The following is a 17,841-nucleotide window of genomic DNA, read 5'->3' as shown; positions in this document are numbered from 1 at the left end:
TAGAGCGGGGTCTCACATATCCTGAGCCAGGTCCAGGAAGAGGTGAGGTCCACTCCCCGGACACTCTGGGTGAGTAATGTACTTGTATATATTTGAGGAACGATGTATCTCATCTAACAGACCATAAAAGCTGATCGTGATTCACTTGTACGTTTGTCCCCAACATACAGTACTAAGTCGACCAGGTGCCGAAGAGAGGAGTTGATACAGTTGAAGGAAAATTATATCCTTTACTGGTTTTCACTTGTGTGTTTTTTGTATAATTTTTTCACACCTTATTTACTCATAAGCAGTAGCATATATTTAGAACAGAGACCCTGACGAAAGCCTGGGAACTATCCCACTAGGGCTGAAACATGTTGGTCTCCTCGCAGCTATTTGTGTGGACTGCGTTGATGATGTTACACTGTTCTTGTTTTTAAAGGGGAAGGGGCTAACGTTTATTAAAACTGGTTTGTGTTGAGTTCCCTATCCTTTTTTTAAATCACCACTTTTTTGCTTTTGCACTGCACTTCCCATCGTATCAACATCATGTGGTAGTACCGAGTGATTGTGGGTCGCTACCCCGAACTAGCTACCGGGGTATGCTGGTCTCAATGATCAAGAGACACGATACCCGATAAGGACTACCAAATGAGAATATTGATCCATACAAGACTTTTGATGGGAATCCTTAACTAGGGGTGACTCACGTTTACTGGTGCTTCACTTTTGGTGGTATGGTTTGTTGGATTTGCTGTGTTTGTTCTCATGTACAACTGACATGATTACAAAAGCATAGAATTACATTAGGATTCCTATTTAGACCCCTAAGTTTGTTGTTTATTAGATTGATGCATATGGATCAGCACTACTTTATTCCGCACAAAAGCACCATGCATAACCTTTGGATTGGCCCATGTTTTTCATGCGCTGCATATGAGTCCGGGACCCTATGCTTTGGTGTTCTTGGGAATATCTCTGCCAGTTGTCGGAGAATATGGGATTTGACCCCCAATATAAAGCATGGGTTAAACTGTTATACATCGACCCAGGTGCCAGAGTGAAGACAGGCAGTGTGGTGTCTGCATGATTCAGATAATATCTGGGCACGCAACAGGTTTGTCTCCTGTCTCCCTTACCGTTTGCCTTGGAACCCGTGGTAGCGCTGCTGTCGTGTGCTGTGTCCCTTGGGTAATCCCAGTGTGGGAGGCCACTCAGATGGGATCTTCGTGTGCTGGTGATGCCTTGATATTCCTGTGTAGCCCAGAGGACTCTGTCTCCATGCTCCTGTATGTCTTGCAGACTTTCAGAGAAGTTTTGGGTCTCTTTGTTAATATTCACAGATCCCAGCTGTTGCCGTTGGGTGGCCAGCGCCAATGGAACTTCCAGTAATGGGGTTCCTTGAGGGACCGAGAGTATACGCTATTTGGTGGAGGTGGGGGTGGGTGAGGATCTCGTATGCAAAACAAAGCTTTCTAGACCAAAACATAGGCTGAGCGCTAGAGGGATTGAGAGCATAGACTCAATTTGGGAGAGATCTCCCGTTGTCTGACGGATATAGCGTCGGTTGTTAAGATGGTGGTGCTCCCCCAGTGTTTATAAACCTTGCAGGGTACCGGATACGAGATTCCACTTCGGTATTTTTGGTGAGTTAGATAGTCTGATCATGTACCTGCTATTGGCCAATAAAAGGAAATGTATGCGATTACCTATGCTTAAGCAGACTTTGGAGAGTTTGTCCTCCCCAATATAGAACTCTACTATCTTGCAACTCACCGGCAGCATGCAGTCCACTGACTGGATGTGAGGGTCAACTGGGAAAATAATCTTCTGAGGGGCTCCCATGGGAACCTAGCACTCCAGAGTTACTTATGTGTGTTGCACGGGTACCGGCTGAGATGCCATTCCTGATACGTCAGATGTGCTGGGTGTGGGAGCGAGCGGGCACAAGAGTAATATGCTGCATGCCATATGCGCTAGTTATGCGGCTGAATCGAGAATAGCAGAAGTGATGTCTATACGGAAGTGGAAGAACCGAGGCTGTGAACTCCTGGGAAATCTCGATCAGGGCGGCCAATTAATTATGCGGGAAGATGCTATAGAATCATTTATGTTTGGTGTGGGGGCAGTCTCTGCAATACACTAAAATATTGTCAACTGCGTGAGGGAAATTGACTTTTCCGAAGGAGCCAGTATCCTCACAAACACGAACACTACTATGTGCAATGTCCGCTCTCAGACTGATTTCACTCTTAAACCGTGCACTGGGAAAATTTGCCGAGAATAATACCCAATGAGCAGGAGAAATAGGAGAGAGCACTCTGTGAGGCCCTGTCCACCACCCTTTAAATTAATACAATACAACTATACACACGCCAGGCATATCTCCGCCCCAGACCCAACACTGTAAATACACCACCAGGTCTTCTCAATGTGTTAGATGTGGGGCTCCCACTGTAAACTTTATACATGTGATGTGGCAGTTATTCTCCATAATTCCCTTTTGGAATGAAGTATTGGAAAATCTAAATAGGGCGACTGGTTGGGAGGTGCCTCACACTCCACATCACTTGTTGTTGTGGCTGATATTGGCTCCAGCGAAAAAGAAGCTTAGTCGCAGGTTCATATTGTTGGGCTTGCTACTTGCATGGAGGTGGTTTACTATTAGATGGAAGATGCGCATCCTCCCCAGCTACTCTGACTGGCTCCGATTATATATCTGAATGGTCAGTAGAGGACTACATCAGGATGAAGCATGTGAGGAGATACAGGCGGCTGGGGGATGACTTGGCTGCATGGATGCTGTCTGAATGTTGCGATACTGAGCAAGGTGCGGAACCAGGGGAATAAAGGAAGGTGAGCGATGCAAGACCGTGATGTGACCTAAGGAATGATGAAGCGGAGGAGCGGTTATTCTGATAACCAGACTACCCACTGGAATAGACCGGGGAATGGTAGAAATGGCTATAGAGGCTGCTGGCGCGTAGACTAGTAACTGTACCAATTGCTTCCATGAAAAACAAATCCATATAGTAGTGATGTATTCACTTTAGAGTATGAGCAGCATTGGGGCAGGGGATTGGTGGTGGTGAGGCGCGTTGGGAAAAATGTTCCTATGCCAAATGCTGATATAATTATTATGCTGTATAGGTGTTGTCACATTGGAGTTCTGGTGCAGTGTACAGATCCTATGAAAATCGACAAAGAATATTAAAGTAAGTGGTGTTCTAACTGTCCTAAATGATTTTGAAACCTATTGTGTTAACATTAATGTTTTTTTCCATTTCTTCAGGATAGTAATTTAACCTGGTATACCGAAAATCCGGATTTCACCAAGTGCTTTCAGAATACTACTCTTGTGTGGATTCCATGTGTCTACCTCTGGGTTTGTTTCCCAGTCTATGCCATTTACCTCTGCTATCATGACCAAGGTTACATTAGAATGTCTCCGCTAAACCGAACCAAAACAGTAAGTGATTAACTTTTAATTTGTTGTATATACATTTAAGGCTGGTGTATCTTTTAGTGTATGCTTAGTCTTACTAACTAGAAACACACCAAAAAACAATTTAATTACAATAAGCCTCCACATTCTTTAAGATAAACCTTTTGGTGATTTGTCAGTAAAGTTTGCAAAAAGAGCAAGAAATATGGGTGTTATTATTTCAGTACTCACAGAGTAGATGCAAGCCCGTTTTTGGAGTCAACCATATTTGTAGCACTAGGCAACGCATAGGACTAATTAGTACCCAAGATGGGTGGTCGTTCCAAAGAATGGGTCATGGAAACCCACGAAGACTGAATATTTAAGGTGTAATCAATACAAAGAAAGAACCTACCTTATGATCTTCCTGTCAAGGATTGGTTTTACTGTAGTTCCATAGCCCTCTCTTTACTTTTAACTTGGTTCCTATTGAGAACCTTGACGTGTCCTATAGTGAATCTGTGCAATATCCGTCCCCTTGTTGCAGTAGATGAATGAAAGATTTTAAACATAATTTGGTCCTGAGGAAGGTGGTACTAAAAAAAAAAAAAAAATCTAAAGACCTGTTTCTGCTATTTAATCCGCAAACTATGACCACATGTTGTGACAAAGGGGACTAATGTATAACTTCCTGAATGGGGTGGATAAGGAATCCTGTGGGCAATCCTTAATTTCTAGGCACATTTGACTTTTAATGGAGTGTATGAAGTCCTACTGACTGGGATGGATGCGAAGATCGAGTGTAGAGCTTTTGTGGGGAAAAAAGTAATCAAATATTTGAACAATGTAAAAGGGAACTTATATTTGTACAATGAATTGCTAATCTGTATTAATATTTTTGTAATGGTAATATATATAAAAATAGAAAATTTTATTTGTGTAACTTGGACGTCTGACAGCGTTGTGTTATTGATGCATTAATTCCTCAAAGAAGCAATACAGGAGGAGCGAGGGTTTAATATGGGTGGTATATGATGCCAAAACTCCAACTGGTTGCAGGCAATGTAAGTGTTTTATGACATGAGCATGTGTACCTCTTGACTTTTTGGTGTTCACCGGACAGGGTTGTGGGAGAAAAGCTGATAGACACTAATGGAGCAAAATGCCTCTCCAGTCCAAGACAGTAGGTGTACGTGGCATGGCAGTTCTCCTGGTGGCCCATAAATCTGTTCCCAGGATTACTGCACAGTAGTACATGGCTGAATTGTGTGGAAAGTTAATTAGACCTTGGCAGTGTATCCCTTTGCATTCGGATACTTCCTTATTCTAACGTTTGCTAAGACTTTCCGAAGTAAAAGGTAATTGAAAAATAAACCATGCATTGTATACAAATTGAATACATTTAATTCAGTTTTGAGATGCCATAAGGTAGGTTTGCTTTTCCTCCAGTGTTTTGAAAATATATTTTTTATTTTACTTTTTTTGAACTACAAAGCCAACATTTTGGCAGTCTTATTGGAAAGTCAAGAACTATTGGATTTGCCATTGCTTGTTTATCACACTACCTCCACTATTACCATACCTATACCCCTAGAAATCACCAGTTTTTCTATCAGGACCATAAACAGTAACTCCAGTATTCCCACCAATTTCTTCACCCAATCCCAACTCCAATAACCATACAACCACCAACACTACAATTAATAACAATATCACCAATAGCAAAACCACCATTAGCACACCACAACCACCAATGCAACACACCTTACCCCACTCCTCCTCCTCCCACCACTACTACTAGCAAATACTGGCAGCATCAGCATATCTGTCCTTAATGTACTGATGCCGGGAAGCATCATTTGTGCATGGCTTTGTTTGCATGCTTAGCCACTGTAAATCCAGACATGTTGGCTTTGTTGGTGCTTGTTAATCTTGTAAAGAGATATTGGACTACTGCATTAAGAGAATATTAGAACTAGATGGGGTTGTATATACTTGCATAAATAATGTCATAACAGTTCAATCTAAAGTACACAATTGGCCCTTTCCAAGTGACCATTATTTAACAAATTATACGCAATACAATTTATGAGGTTAACTGCGGTCATGACACAGACGTGACTGTGTATTCGTACAGTCCCCGATTTCCCCTTTATACTGTGTAATCATGCAATCATGTCACATGATTTAATACTAATTGAACGGTACGTCTTTTGTTGGATTATATCTTCCTTTTGCAATAAATTTCAGGACAAACTATGTGACGGAATCCGTTTTTTTTCCCCTGATAAGGTCTTAAGTAGTCTGTGCTACCTTTCTTCATCAGTGACATTTCTGCGTTGCTATTCTACGCTTTCAAGCTGGGCTTTTATTACGTACTTTGCCAAAGGACTACTCTGTGTTAAGGTTAGACCTGCATAAACCTCGAACTAATTTACCTCTTCTCCCTCCCACATCTATGGATCTCTAATGCACAAAGCTTATATGACTATATCTGATGACCAGGATAATCACGTTATTTGTAATAGTGGTCACTGAGGTGTAGTGCACGACCCAATATTCTGAATCCAGCTTTGTATGTCCACTGTGCTTTGGTTATTGAAGATGGAACCAAAGCGAAGTCAGTGAGGCAGCTGAAATGATCTTCTGGACCTCCTCCCAGGACAGGTTTCAGAGTGGTAGTACGTGGGGGAGGGTGGATGATCGGCTGCTCGAACATAACATGTTAGGCGTAGTGGTACTGAACATGATGTTTTGAGTGTACAGATTTGAGGGTTTGTGAGAAGTATTGAAGAAAAACATCTTTGTGTTCACATTTGCAAATAATAATGCTAAGGGGCTGTTTGAAGAACGTTTCACTAACATTTGCTGCTTCTAGTATAAAAAGTGAAATTACATTTGAATGTTCGTCTTTCTGCACGCTTACTTTTGTGACATTACCTTTGTTTTCTAGGCCTTGGGCTTCATATTATGGATAGTCTGCTGGGCAGATCTTTTCTATTCTTTCTACGAAAGAAGTCAAAGTGTTTTCAGAGCTCCAGTGTATGTTGTTAGCCCTACAGTGCTGGGCATAACGATGGTAAGTGTGGTTTGAATTTTCCTTTTTGGTATTTTACTGGATATTTCTAAAAATACTCATTTGTTTACTTGAAAGCCTATTGATTATAGCAGTTTTCAAATATATGTATTCCTTCATTTTGATATTACTATTCAAAGTACTCCTTGCCATTCCACCCAATACCAGGAGTAACACTTATATTCACATTTTGACAGTGAAATCACCTTCTGTTACCGTTATTTGCTTCACAGTACTGGTTTCCTTTCTTGGACTACAGCAGTTAGGTTTGAATAATGGTCCTATAACTATTGTCGAAATCGAGCTTAACTAGCTATGTACCAAGACATCAGATTAACGTCTTAAAATCATCCAAAAGCAAAAGAACAGATGATAGACTGAATGCTAAACAAATCAAACGTTCACTCCCAGTCACAGATCTGGGTTTAATCCATCGCTGTTTTGCTCTCCACACCATCCCTGTTTGGACCCAGCCATATCCTAATCAGTCTTGACCCTTCTCTTCAGCTCTTGAAATCATCCAGCATGATCACCAGGGCTTCCATAAAAAGAATAGAGGGGCAAGTAGAATGAGGCGCAGTTAAACTGTTTGAAAATGCTAACAATATTGTGATATCTCCCAAGTGCTTCCTCCCATGCTCCCGTCGCCTGCCTTTCATGTACAATGGAACGGGCCGATCCCTGATATAATCAGTGGGTAGCCGTGATTCCGATCTATGCTCTCCCAGCTGTGGCTGGAGCGTCTGGCAAACTTGTGTCTTCACTACGTTTTTTAGGTCTCGCCTGCGAAAGCAGCACATGCGTTGCTCTCGCCATGGAGAGGACCTTTTGCAATCAATTCAGCAAAAGCTGAATGCTCGCGCGTCCAGATGGACAAAGATGGCTGCTCTCGCCATCCACAAAGCTAAACATGCACGCCTTCGGACAAAAAAATGCACGCGCATGTGGACAGCCCAACGCCATCTCTGTTTACTTTAATTAGCGTAGGGATGTGTACACGTGCGTGCATTTTTTTGTCCCTACGCGTGCATGGTGGAGTGCTTTCGCTTTCCCTCACTCCCCCGAGAGGCTCCTGCGGGGAGGGAGAGAAGAGCCTGCCTTCAGTGCAGAGCCACACATATGGAGGAGAGAACCCGTACACATGCCATGCTGCCGTCTTCCAGCTCGCCCCAGCCTGGAGCCGGCGAACTGCGCTCCCTCTGCGTGTTTCAGTTTTTGAGCGCTTCAAGGCCACCTGTGGGACAAACGTGCTTGTGGGCTTGGGCAGTGTTTGGGTGGACTGTCTGCATACTGCAGAACTGAACGCCGAGGGGGCTCTGGTACTGTCTGTAGCCCGGAGAGAGAGAAGCAGGTCGTGAGCATGCCGCCCGGTAAAGGTAAACTGCGCGGTACAGGGGGATCTGGGAACTTGCAAGGTGGAGACTAATGCAGCCCGGCTTTACTATAGTTCATCCCAGAAGCCATTTGAATCTCATGGTCGTGTGTCGACTTTTTAATGGGATTTTGATTGCAGCATATGCCCTTACGGGACTGTACTTGGTTTTGTGTAGCTTCTCATACCCCTGTACCATGTTGTAGCAGTAAGAATGAGCAGCGCCCCTGGTATTGAACCAGCAGGCATGCTTGGGGTTCCGTGAATCTTCTAAAGGTATTAAGGTGTTACTTACCATGCTTTATCGTCCAGTTGCATATAAACTGTTTATGCAAATGTAAAAGTCTGGCACAATGCAGCTTCCCCTTTTGTTTTTAACAGATTCTATTTTTGTAGCCTCACACAGATATATCTCACTGATTTCAGTCTTGAACAGAAATAGCTCCTCTGAGTGTAAATGTCCTACCTTTTAATTAAGTTAAAGCCATTTGCTTTGCTATACAATACCATTAGCATAGCAAATGGCTTTAACTTAAATGCGAGACCTTTTGCATTTTCAATGCTTGTATTTTTTTATTTTATAGTTTTATATAGCATGAACCAGACCCGAGACATTGGGTATCAGAGCATGAGCACCAGTTTTGTTACGGACTAACACATTCATTTTTGTTATGCAAGGGAAGATGAAGTGATTTGCTCTTAATCACAGGATGTTGAGCGTTGTTGCAGAGACTGGAACCCGGTTCCCCAGGTCTGAGGCTGACCGCTCTAGCCATAAGGATACATCCTCTCCCCTTGGTGTTGGGCGCCTTGTGATGATTTCATCTTGCCTCTTACACTGGCAACAAGGATGGGATGCTGATGGCTGACACTCCATTACGCTGATGCAGTCATGGTGTTACACCTGATTGGAGGCTCCATTTCTCAGCCTTTACGCATAAAGCTGGGTTGCGGAACATTGGTCTGAAGAAGTCCGGACTTAAAACTGAACTACCCTTGTGAGACAGTGTCTTTGTCTCTTCCCACACAGTCACATAAGGTTCAAGGAAAGTAACACTCTCTCTCATTGAGGAGTTTAGCAGGGGTCTCCAACCTTATCTGCAATAAGAGCAAATTATGTTCAATGGAAATTATCATGAGCACTAATATTAGTGATGTAACAGTGACCACCCCATCCAAGATTGTTAGCAGTGATCACATCAGTGCATGAGGCAGAGTTTCCAGCGCTAATGAAAAACAAGCGCTTGCAATGCAATAGGTCTTGCATATGCGAGAGTTTAAGCTAATGGCATTGTAAATGTAAATGACGCTTTTCATTCATCCGTTTAGAAAACAAACACATAAATAAAAGGCATTGTTATTTACAATGCCTATAGCTTAAACTTTTGACATCGGAGAGGTGAGATGCACATAGTTAGGAGCAAAACAAATGTATTATTTAAGTTGTAACTCAATTTATCAAAGATAGTATATTCGACCTCTGATTCGAGGGGATTGACGTTGTGGTGCTCAGTCTTTCGCGCCTGCCTGTATGAACGCTTCCTCGTCCTATTGTATCAGGGAAAATTCTGCTTCAGTGAATAAATATTGCGCCACCTACTGTATGTTTTCCAAATAAATTCAGAAGTACTGCTTTGTACAGTTTCTATGCTTACGTGAAGATAGGAATGTGCTCCATCATTGATCCACACACTGACCGTGGATCACCTGGTGAAACCATTGATCCACTCGCATACATGCCAGAGGGATATAAATTGCTACACACCTTGTTGTTCAATTCATGTTACTGATCGGAGTGGAATTCTGATTATTAATGGGTTAATAATTATTGGGGTGGATTTAGCACATAGTGCCAACAGAGAACTCACAATATGGTAAGCATTATACCACCACCCTTCTTTATGATTATTCCTGGGGAACCACAAATGATTTGGAGTAAATGGAAGAAAGTTTTCAATAATTATATTATTGTTTGTTTTCCTAATATAAGTATTGAAATAAGTGTTGTCATGGTTTGGGTGTTGAGGGGCAAGGAACTTTAGAACACTAACCTTATCTACCTGAGGACGATGCAAGCGATTTAAATGGTTTTGAAATATGTTTAAAAAAACGAAATAACCATTTTGTAACCCAGAATAAGCACCCCCTAGAAAAGACATCATTTTGATAAAAGAAAACAGACGAAAGATGAAAGTATAGAAGAGTTTGAATCTGACCTGAGAGAACTAGCGACAGCATGCACGTTTGGCGCATTACTGTGAGTGTATTTGTAACCGATCTTGTTAACATGTAGCATTAATAGGGTGGAACACATGTTATGTAAAGGAACTGAAAGTTGAAGCTAAATGTAACACTCATAAAGAAAAGGGGGAGGTAAATGCTGTGACCGAGAAAAGGAGAGAGTTGTTGAAAGCAAATATTTAGATAGTTGAAGGACTAAGTTACAAATGTGAAATGGCAGGCCATATGGCTAATTGTAGAGAATTTGTGAGGATTCCTAATGCCACCTCCTTTTCGCCGCCCTGCCGTGTCCACCCACTTCTGCTTTCTCCATTGCTGTCTCGTGTTCTGCCTCACAGCCTAGCGCAGTCAAGTGCTCCAGCCCCAGCGCTGTCCGGGGACACCTTGACACCAGTGCTGAGGGAGATGGGCAAGCTTCTCACAGGGGGTCGGGCCTCCTCCCCCCCTCCAGAGCAAGTGGAGACTGTGGAGGGGAGTTTGTTTTTGCCGAGTTGTTTAGGAGAGAGTGCTGTGCAGTGGGGCCTTAGGGTTCTAGGCTGGCTGGTTGGCGTTTTAGGCAAGCTTCCTCCACTGTGTTCTAGCTCCTCCGAGAGCCCAGAGGTTTAGACGTGTGGCAGGATGGGATGGAGTGCCTCTCGAGCCAGAGCCAAGGTCCCCACGTGAAGCCCAGTGCCCCAGAGTCGTGCACCTTTGCTCCTCTAAGCATAGCTTGCCTCTTCCTATATTCTTTTGGGAAGTTTCCTGAAAGAATAATAATTCCTCTCTTCCTGACCCTACATCACCATATATTTTAACATCGGCTCTCCCTCTTCATCAAGTGCAGGCAGTGGGATTTCTAGTGTTGAACATCCAGGCCAAGAGTGGGTGACCTCGGTGGTGTCTCTGCAGTCCACCCTGCTTAAGGACCCAAGACAGTTGTTCTCATCCAGTCTTCATATTTCGCTAACCCCTCTGACAGCAGAAGCTTTTGGGGCCTCTTGGTCGGAATATCGCATGTCCTCCCAGATCAGAGTGATCTACTGTCTCAGAAAGGCTCCCCGTCCGGGACTCCCAACACAACCCAAGACTTTCTGGGAGGGTTTATCAGCATTCAGGCGACCGGCTCTTCATCTCTGCTGGAGAAAATGTTGCTTATGCCAAAGACTTTATACCGCATCTTAGAAATTCTTGTGGCCAGAAGCTCAAATCGGGTAGACCAATCATAGTCTTTGAAAGATATTTGGTCTGAACTCCATAGTTCCAACAATTGTTTGATAGTAGTAAAGGAGATAATGGGAACTAAGACCTTCCCCCGGGAGCTGCTACAGGTCAAAGGACAACCTCATCTGAAGAGAAAGGAGCTGTTTGTCCTAAAGGCCTCAGTCTATATCTCTAAACGTTGAGTGTTGGTTAGGAAAAGCAATAACTCTGTGCCCCCCCTCAAGTTCTCCTCTAATTTCTATTTTTCCCAGACGAATATAGGTTGGAGAAGACCGCGTGAACCAAGTGTGAATAAAGGAAAGTACCAAAGAATGAAGGAAAGGATGGTACCTCTTCACCCAGACGAGAAAAGCACTTCAGATCTCCCACGCTACCTAGTGGCACTTTAGCAGCCTCATCCACTGATATTCAGGTTGCAACAAAATCTCATGTCCGAGCCCAGCCAGTTACAAACCCTCAGTCCATAAAAGCCATACCATTCTATGTAAACCCAGGCCATTGTTCACTAAAGAGAATAGCTGAGAACCCCCCCCATTTGGTCAGTGAACTTATCTTAGTTGATCCTGACCTTCTGAACTGCTGTTTGGTATTATTCGCTGGGGGAAAGCAGGTAGTAAATTATGCCCCTTGAATCATAAAACATCCTACATATATTTCACCAAATTCCCTTACGCTCTGGGATATCCTCAGACCATTTAATTTATGTGGGCGTTGCAGACCGGCTAGCAAGGAAGGGAATTGTCAAAATCTCATTTGTTAACCCCTGAATCGCCCATTTGGTGATGAAGATGATCTGACAAAGGCAGGCTTACAAACCAGCTGTCTTTATTCCCCCCACCCCATACAAATCCCAATCTGTGTGCCTTAAAACTAGAGCCTTTCCCTCTTCTTTTTTTTGTTAATTTTTTTTTTTTTTTTAACTATGCATGGTGGATTAGCCACTAGCCAGTGGGAGCAGGTTACATCATATCACTAAGATAGGCAGTGTCTTACGTACGGTAAATCATTACACGATCGGCTGTCTCCTAAGAGTCTGAGGGTGGTACTTGTAAAGGACAGGTTGTCACAGCAGAGAGAGGTCCCATACTGGGGGCAGTTAACAGATTTGCCCCCTTATCCAGTATTGGGGTATCTTTCATAGATTCACATGCCTGAATCATTCCCCGTCGTCGAGGCGGGAGTACCACGGTAAAAATAAATACAATAGCAGTGCCTAAAAATTTCTTGTAGTAGGCTGGCAAAGCCTAAAGGCCTAGCTAGGCCCAAAACTTAGCAGCCTATCTACCTCATTATGTAAAAAGACCTGAAATAATAGCTTCAGCCAATCAGCTGTCCTCACCCTCTAGAACCTTCCTAGCTCAGGCAGTTCTCAGATTTTCACCGCACTTCGTGTGTAAGGGAGTCTCCCTGAGTGCCTACTCAGTTTTTGTCTCTTTTTCTTCAAAATGTCTGAAAAGAAGGCTCTTTTCAAGGCTTGTGGAATCTGCTATAAAAAGAGGGTCCATATGGATGACCAGCACTCTGACTGCATCTATTGTCTGCACCCCTTGCATGTTGTGAAGGATTGTAGGATTTGCCGTACCTTCCCTTCAAAAACTATCAGGGATAGAGAGGCAAGGGTTCTTTTGTGGTTAAAATCATCTTCCACAGATGAGGACAAGGCCTCTACCTTCAGCAAGAGAGCCAGATCCAGGGAGAGCTCTTCTCCTGAGAGGAGGAAAAAACGTAAACCCTCTCAAAGAGTCTCAGAACCCTCAAAGAGTGCATCGTCTCCTTCAAGACCGTCCACTGTGAGTACAGTCCAGACTAAGACTGTTTCTCTGGTGTCTATACATATTGGTACTTTGACTTCTACCTCTTCAACTTCTTCTGCTACGGTCACCACTTCGGCTATTACTTCTCCTCTGGTTTCTGATAAAATTGTGTCGTCGCCAGTGAAACCTTGCACGACGAAGGGCCAGGTGCCGTCAAAATCATCGTCGACTGTCCCGTCGACAACGCCCCCGTCGACGAAAACAACTGGCCCGTCGACGAAGGACTCGTCGACGAAGACACCATCGACGACCTCGTCGACGAAGGACTCGTCGACTAAGAAACCATCGACGACCTCGTCGACGAAGGACTCGTCGACGAAGACACCATCGACGACCTCGTCGACGAAGATTTCGTCGACGAAGGCACCATCGACGAAGGTTTCGGAGACACCATCGACAGCCCCGTCGACGACAAAATCAATACCGTCAACGACAGTTCCATCGATGGAAAAGCCGTTGACAGTCACGTTGACGATAATTCCAATGAACACGGGTTTGTCATCGACTACTACGAAAACAATGGCATCCGCTAATCTGTTGCCCAGCTCACCTCCGACAAGGGTGCAATATACCCATTTCCAAATAAACTTATCAGAGGCGAGACTACTCTAACATTTCTCCACTCATACCATCACACCTTTTGGAGACATATGTGGAGGATGATTCGGATGACGGTGAAGAGAATGAGGGACCTTTTGGGGTTGCCCGTCACCCTTCTCAATTAAATATCAAATATCAAGAAGAAGATGAGGACGATGACCAAGGGCATTATGCAAATGAAGACTTGTCAACGCCATATCATTCGCCCCATACCAGACCTCCTTGATCAGAGGACACAAGTCATCTGCCATCTACTTTAATTCAAGACTTACAAGCTATGTTGGCAGACTATCGCCAGATATTTCCTCCAACTTCAGTTGCACCTTGTATGCCACCTGCTCCAGTTGAAGTGCCAAGGCCTCCTTCACCGCGAGCATCATTGTCACCGAGGCAGGATACTGGCCCTACACCCCAAGGTGACACGGATACCTCTTCTCATGATGAGGATGATGGCAAGTAAGAGGGCGAATTGCCAGATAATACACCTAATGATCCGTGGGAGGATTATGTCATTCCTATGCCTTCACCGCCTGCGGCATGCCCGTCAGATTCTCCACCTGAGGATATTGGCGGATTTCATAATAATATTATGCAACGTGCGGCTAATAGATTTGAATTGTCTGTCACAGTTGAGCAGTCTGACTGCTTTTTGCCTGACTTTAAGGAGGGGTATCGCAGAGTTACCAGAGCTATCCCCATTATTGATTTCATATGGAAGGAGGGCCTCCACATCATGAAAACGCCCGCTTTCATTCCGGCAGTCCTTCCAAGAATTGAGAAGAAGTATCGTGCGCCATCTGATACTCCATCTTGTTTAATAGGTGTTAGAACTGGCTATTTCTGGCAGGCTAAGGCTGACGCCAAAGCCAGGCAGAAACCACCATTCTAGTCAGGGCAAGGAAGTCACACGCCAAGATAACCCCTGCTCACCCTCTAGGTAGCTTGGCACGAGCAGTCTAGGCTAAACTCGGAGGCAATGTGTTAAGCATTTGCGCCAGCACACAACAGCAACAACATACTAGGCACACCACAAAAGGAACTCCACACAAGGTTATATTAAAATAACTTTTTTGTATTGTCAAAACATATCAGATAGAATCACACATATACATTGTGCCAACTGGCACGGGCAATATTCACATGATATTATTTACACAGGACAGGGCCACATGGGCCACTGTCATAATCAGCACTTTTAGAAATAGAAATAGTACTTATAGAACTTAGAATAAAAGTATATAAAATCACTGTAACACAAAGTAACAGTTATAGATCACATCCAGTAACTACTGGGAACAGGTAAGTACCTCCTACGCAACCCTAAACACCTTAGGAGAATGTCACGCAGGGGACCAGGACCTCACTAGGACCACCTGTACTAAAAAGAACAACCACCTAAGTATCACACAGCATTCAGGGGTCTAAGCAAGAACACATTACCCATGATGTATGAAACACATTCAGAGGAGTAGTAAAGGAAAACCACCTAAGTATCACACAGCGTTTAGGGGTCTAAGAAAGAACACATTACCCATGATGCATAAATATACAATCAGAGGAGTAGTAAAGAGAAACACATAATGTATAAACCTACACATTCAGCGGTGTTAAGAATAAAGCACATGATGCAATAAAAATACATTCAGAGGTATCCTAACAATAGAGTAGCGCAAAAGTCACATGATGTCTAAAAACATTCAGAGGTGCAGGAATAAAAACCATACAATTGCGCACAGCCTTACATAAGCCACCACCTGTGGCAGTCCCTAGGCCAACTGGCCTTGTAGGGGCAAAGATGCCCTGGGTCCAAATGTCAGGGCGCGCTGCCATGCAGCGCCAGTCTCAGCATAAGCCTAAAAGTAGCAGGTGCCCACTACTTGCTGGGCACCTGGGAATCACACAAAACCTAAACGGTGCAGCTGCCCACTAATTGCTGGGCAGCTGGGAACTTCATACTGCAACAGGGTCCTCACTGACCCTCAGGCGCAAACTGCGCCCACGCTGGAGCCCCACAGGCTCTGAAGACACACGTTGGAGCCACACAGGCTCTTAAAGCAAATTCCTCGCAGGCAGGAGGGGGCGGGCACCGACAATGTGCCCCGAAGCCCCCTCTAACTAAAAATGACCAAACGCTGGAGCCACACAGGCACTGGGCATCACATGCCCCACATGTGGAAGCCACACAGGCTCTGCAGACAATGCCCCCTCATGTTGGGGCCACACAGGCTCTGCGACCACGGTGGGGCGACCCACTGCCATTCGGGGCCGCCCTTACTCAGTGCCTCGAACGGCACCAACATATAGCAATGCGGGCCCTCAAGAGCCCCTCGCGGGCTCTTTAACCACGGTGGGGCGACCCACTGCCATTCGGGGCCGCCCTTACTCAGTGCCTCGACCGGCACCGCACGGAGCTTCCCCCCCGCAGCCCTTCACTCACCGGCTCTGCTGCGGGGAGGCTCCATCGTCGCGCCGCTCTCTGCGGCGTCCTCCCTGCTCCGCACTCGGGCCGCGGGCCCCTGGGCGGCGTCACGTTCCCGGCAGTCTCTCTCTGCAGGCTGGCGGCCGGGACTCGGGGCGGGCACCGGCAATGTGCCCCGCGCCCCCACCGCACTGCTCCACCGTCTCTCGGGGCTCCCTCCAGAACACGGGAGCCCCGCCTCAGTCCGCCATACTTCTTCTCTCGCTGCAGGGCTCCCTCGGCACACGGGAGCCCTGTTAACCGGCCGCCACGTTTCCAGCTCGCCGCCTCGTCTCCAGCAGGTCACGGGCGATGGGCCAATCCCATCGCGGCTCTTTCGGCGAGCCCCCAGTGACGTCAGCCTCTGCGGGCGTCCCGACCAACCGGAGCGCGACTCTCCGGGACAGGCCCACTGCAGCGGCCAATCAGAGCGCGTCTCCTGTCGGCGAGGGACCAATCGGGTCCCGGCCCCTTCGTTTTCCTCTCCTCGGCTCCTGGTCACTTTCAGGACCCCAGGCCGCGGCGGTGAGCACACGGGCAATGCCGGGTGGGCACCGGCCTCCACTAAACAAGAAAACCAAAGCGCTACTAAGCGCTTGGGCAAGATAAAGCGCTCCACAGCGCTAAAGGGCAAGAACACGCGCCCTCAAGCCCAGAAGTACAAATAAAGCGCTATCAGCGCTAAGAATCCAAATACAGCGCCTCCAGGCGCTAGAAATACCACTCCAGCGCTCTCCACAGGAAAATGCAGCTTCTCCATGCTGCAACGGTCCCAGAGCTTCCCAGGGGGGGGCAAAGCCAAGTCCCCCCATCAGCCCAGGCAGGGCAGAGGGGTCCCCCAGGAGTCCAGGAATCCAGGAGAGTCCATCAGGAGTCCTCCAGGCATCCAGGGGCTGGGCAGCGCCCGCCCCTGGTAGATTCAAGTCAGAAACAAGAACAAGACAAGAACAAGAACATTTTGGAAGGGGACACAGCCCCTTCTTATACACAGCAAAGTCTTTGAAGCCCTTTGAAGTCTTTTGTGCAAGTAGGCCCTGAGCCCTGGGTGTTTCTGGTTTCTTTCTTCCTCTCAGCCTCAGGTCAGAGGTGACAGTGGGCCAGCAGGAGGGGAAGCCAGCATGGTGGTCAGGCAGGCACAGCCCGGCACCACCAGACGCTATCTCTTCCCGCTTCCCCGGGCAGCAGATGTGGCCTTTCATCCATGGGCTGACTCCGACCCCCTCCGGGGGCTCTGCAGCCCCTGTCCCACTCAAACCAGACAGTAAATCCACAAGCAGGCCCAGGCACACCACCCAATCACGTGCCAGCAGACTCACTACACAAATATGCCAACTTCTAAAAGTGGCGCTTCTAGACTAGACACAGCCATGCCGCATACACCATTACGCAGCATTCATTCTCACGAGTTCGCACATATCAAACTCGACCTTGCACTCCCCACACATCAGGAACTACCATGGGCATACATATTCCCCAGTCATTTCTATGGGAGGGCAGGTCACTCACCACACCTACACAGAGAGCACACGCACTTTACACTGTACCACAGTGAAAAAGTGCGCAGAGGCCTAAAATCACCAACCCAGGTTCCAGAAACAGGCTAGGAAAAAGCAAAAAGTCTCGGGGTGAACCTGCCCAAAGGACCGGGTCCAACAATAGGACACCCTCGACCAG

General features: G+C 45.9%; 1 protein-coding gene across 2 annotated transcripts in view; it reads left to right on the top strand.

The window, feature by feature from the left end:
* LOC144784432 (multidrug resistance-associated protein 1-like) overlaps window positions 1–17,841 on the top strand; it is a 1,651,426-nt gene that overhangs the window by 158,972 nt on the left and 1,474,613 nt on the right. For both annotated transcript variants that reach the window (XM_078663183.1, XM_078663184.1), the window contains exons 2-3: window positions 3,275–3,451; window positions 6,360–6,485. In XM_078663183.1, the coding sequence (XP_078519309.1) occupies window positions 3,275–3,451; window positions 6,360–6,485 (303 nt within the window). The remainder of the gene's footprint in view (window positions 1–3,274; window positions 3,452–6,359; window positions 6,486–17,841) is intronic.

This window comes from Lissotriton helveticus, chromosome 10 (genome assembly GCF_964261635.1).
Source record: "Lissotriton helveticus chromosome 10, aLisHel1.1, whole genome shotgun sequence".
Lineage (NCBI taxonomy): Eukaryota > Metazoa > Chordata > Amphibia > Caudata > Salamandridae > Lissotriton > Lissotriton helveticus.
The sequence above is the reverse complement of the archived record's forward strand: the minus strand, read 5'-3'. Positions and strand labels throughout refer to the sequence as shown.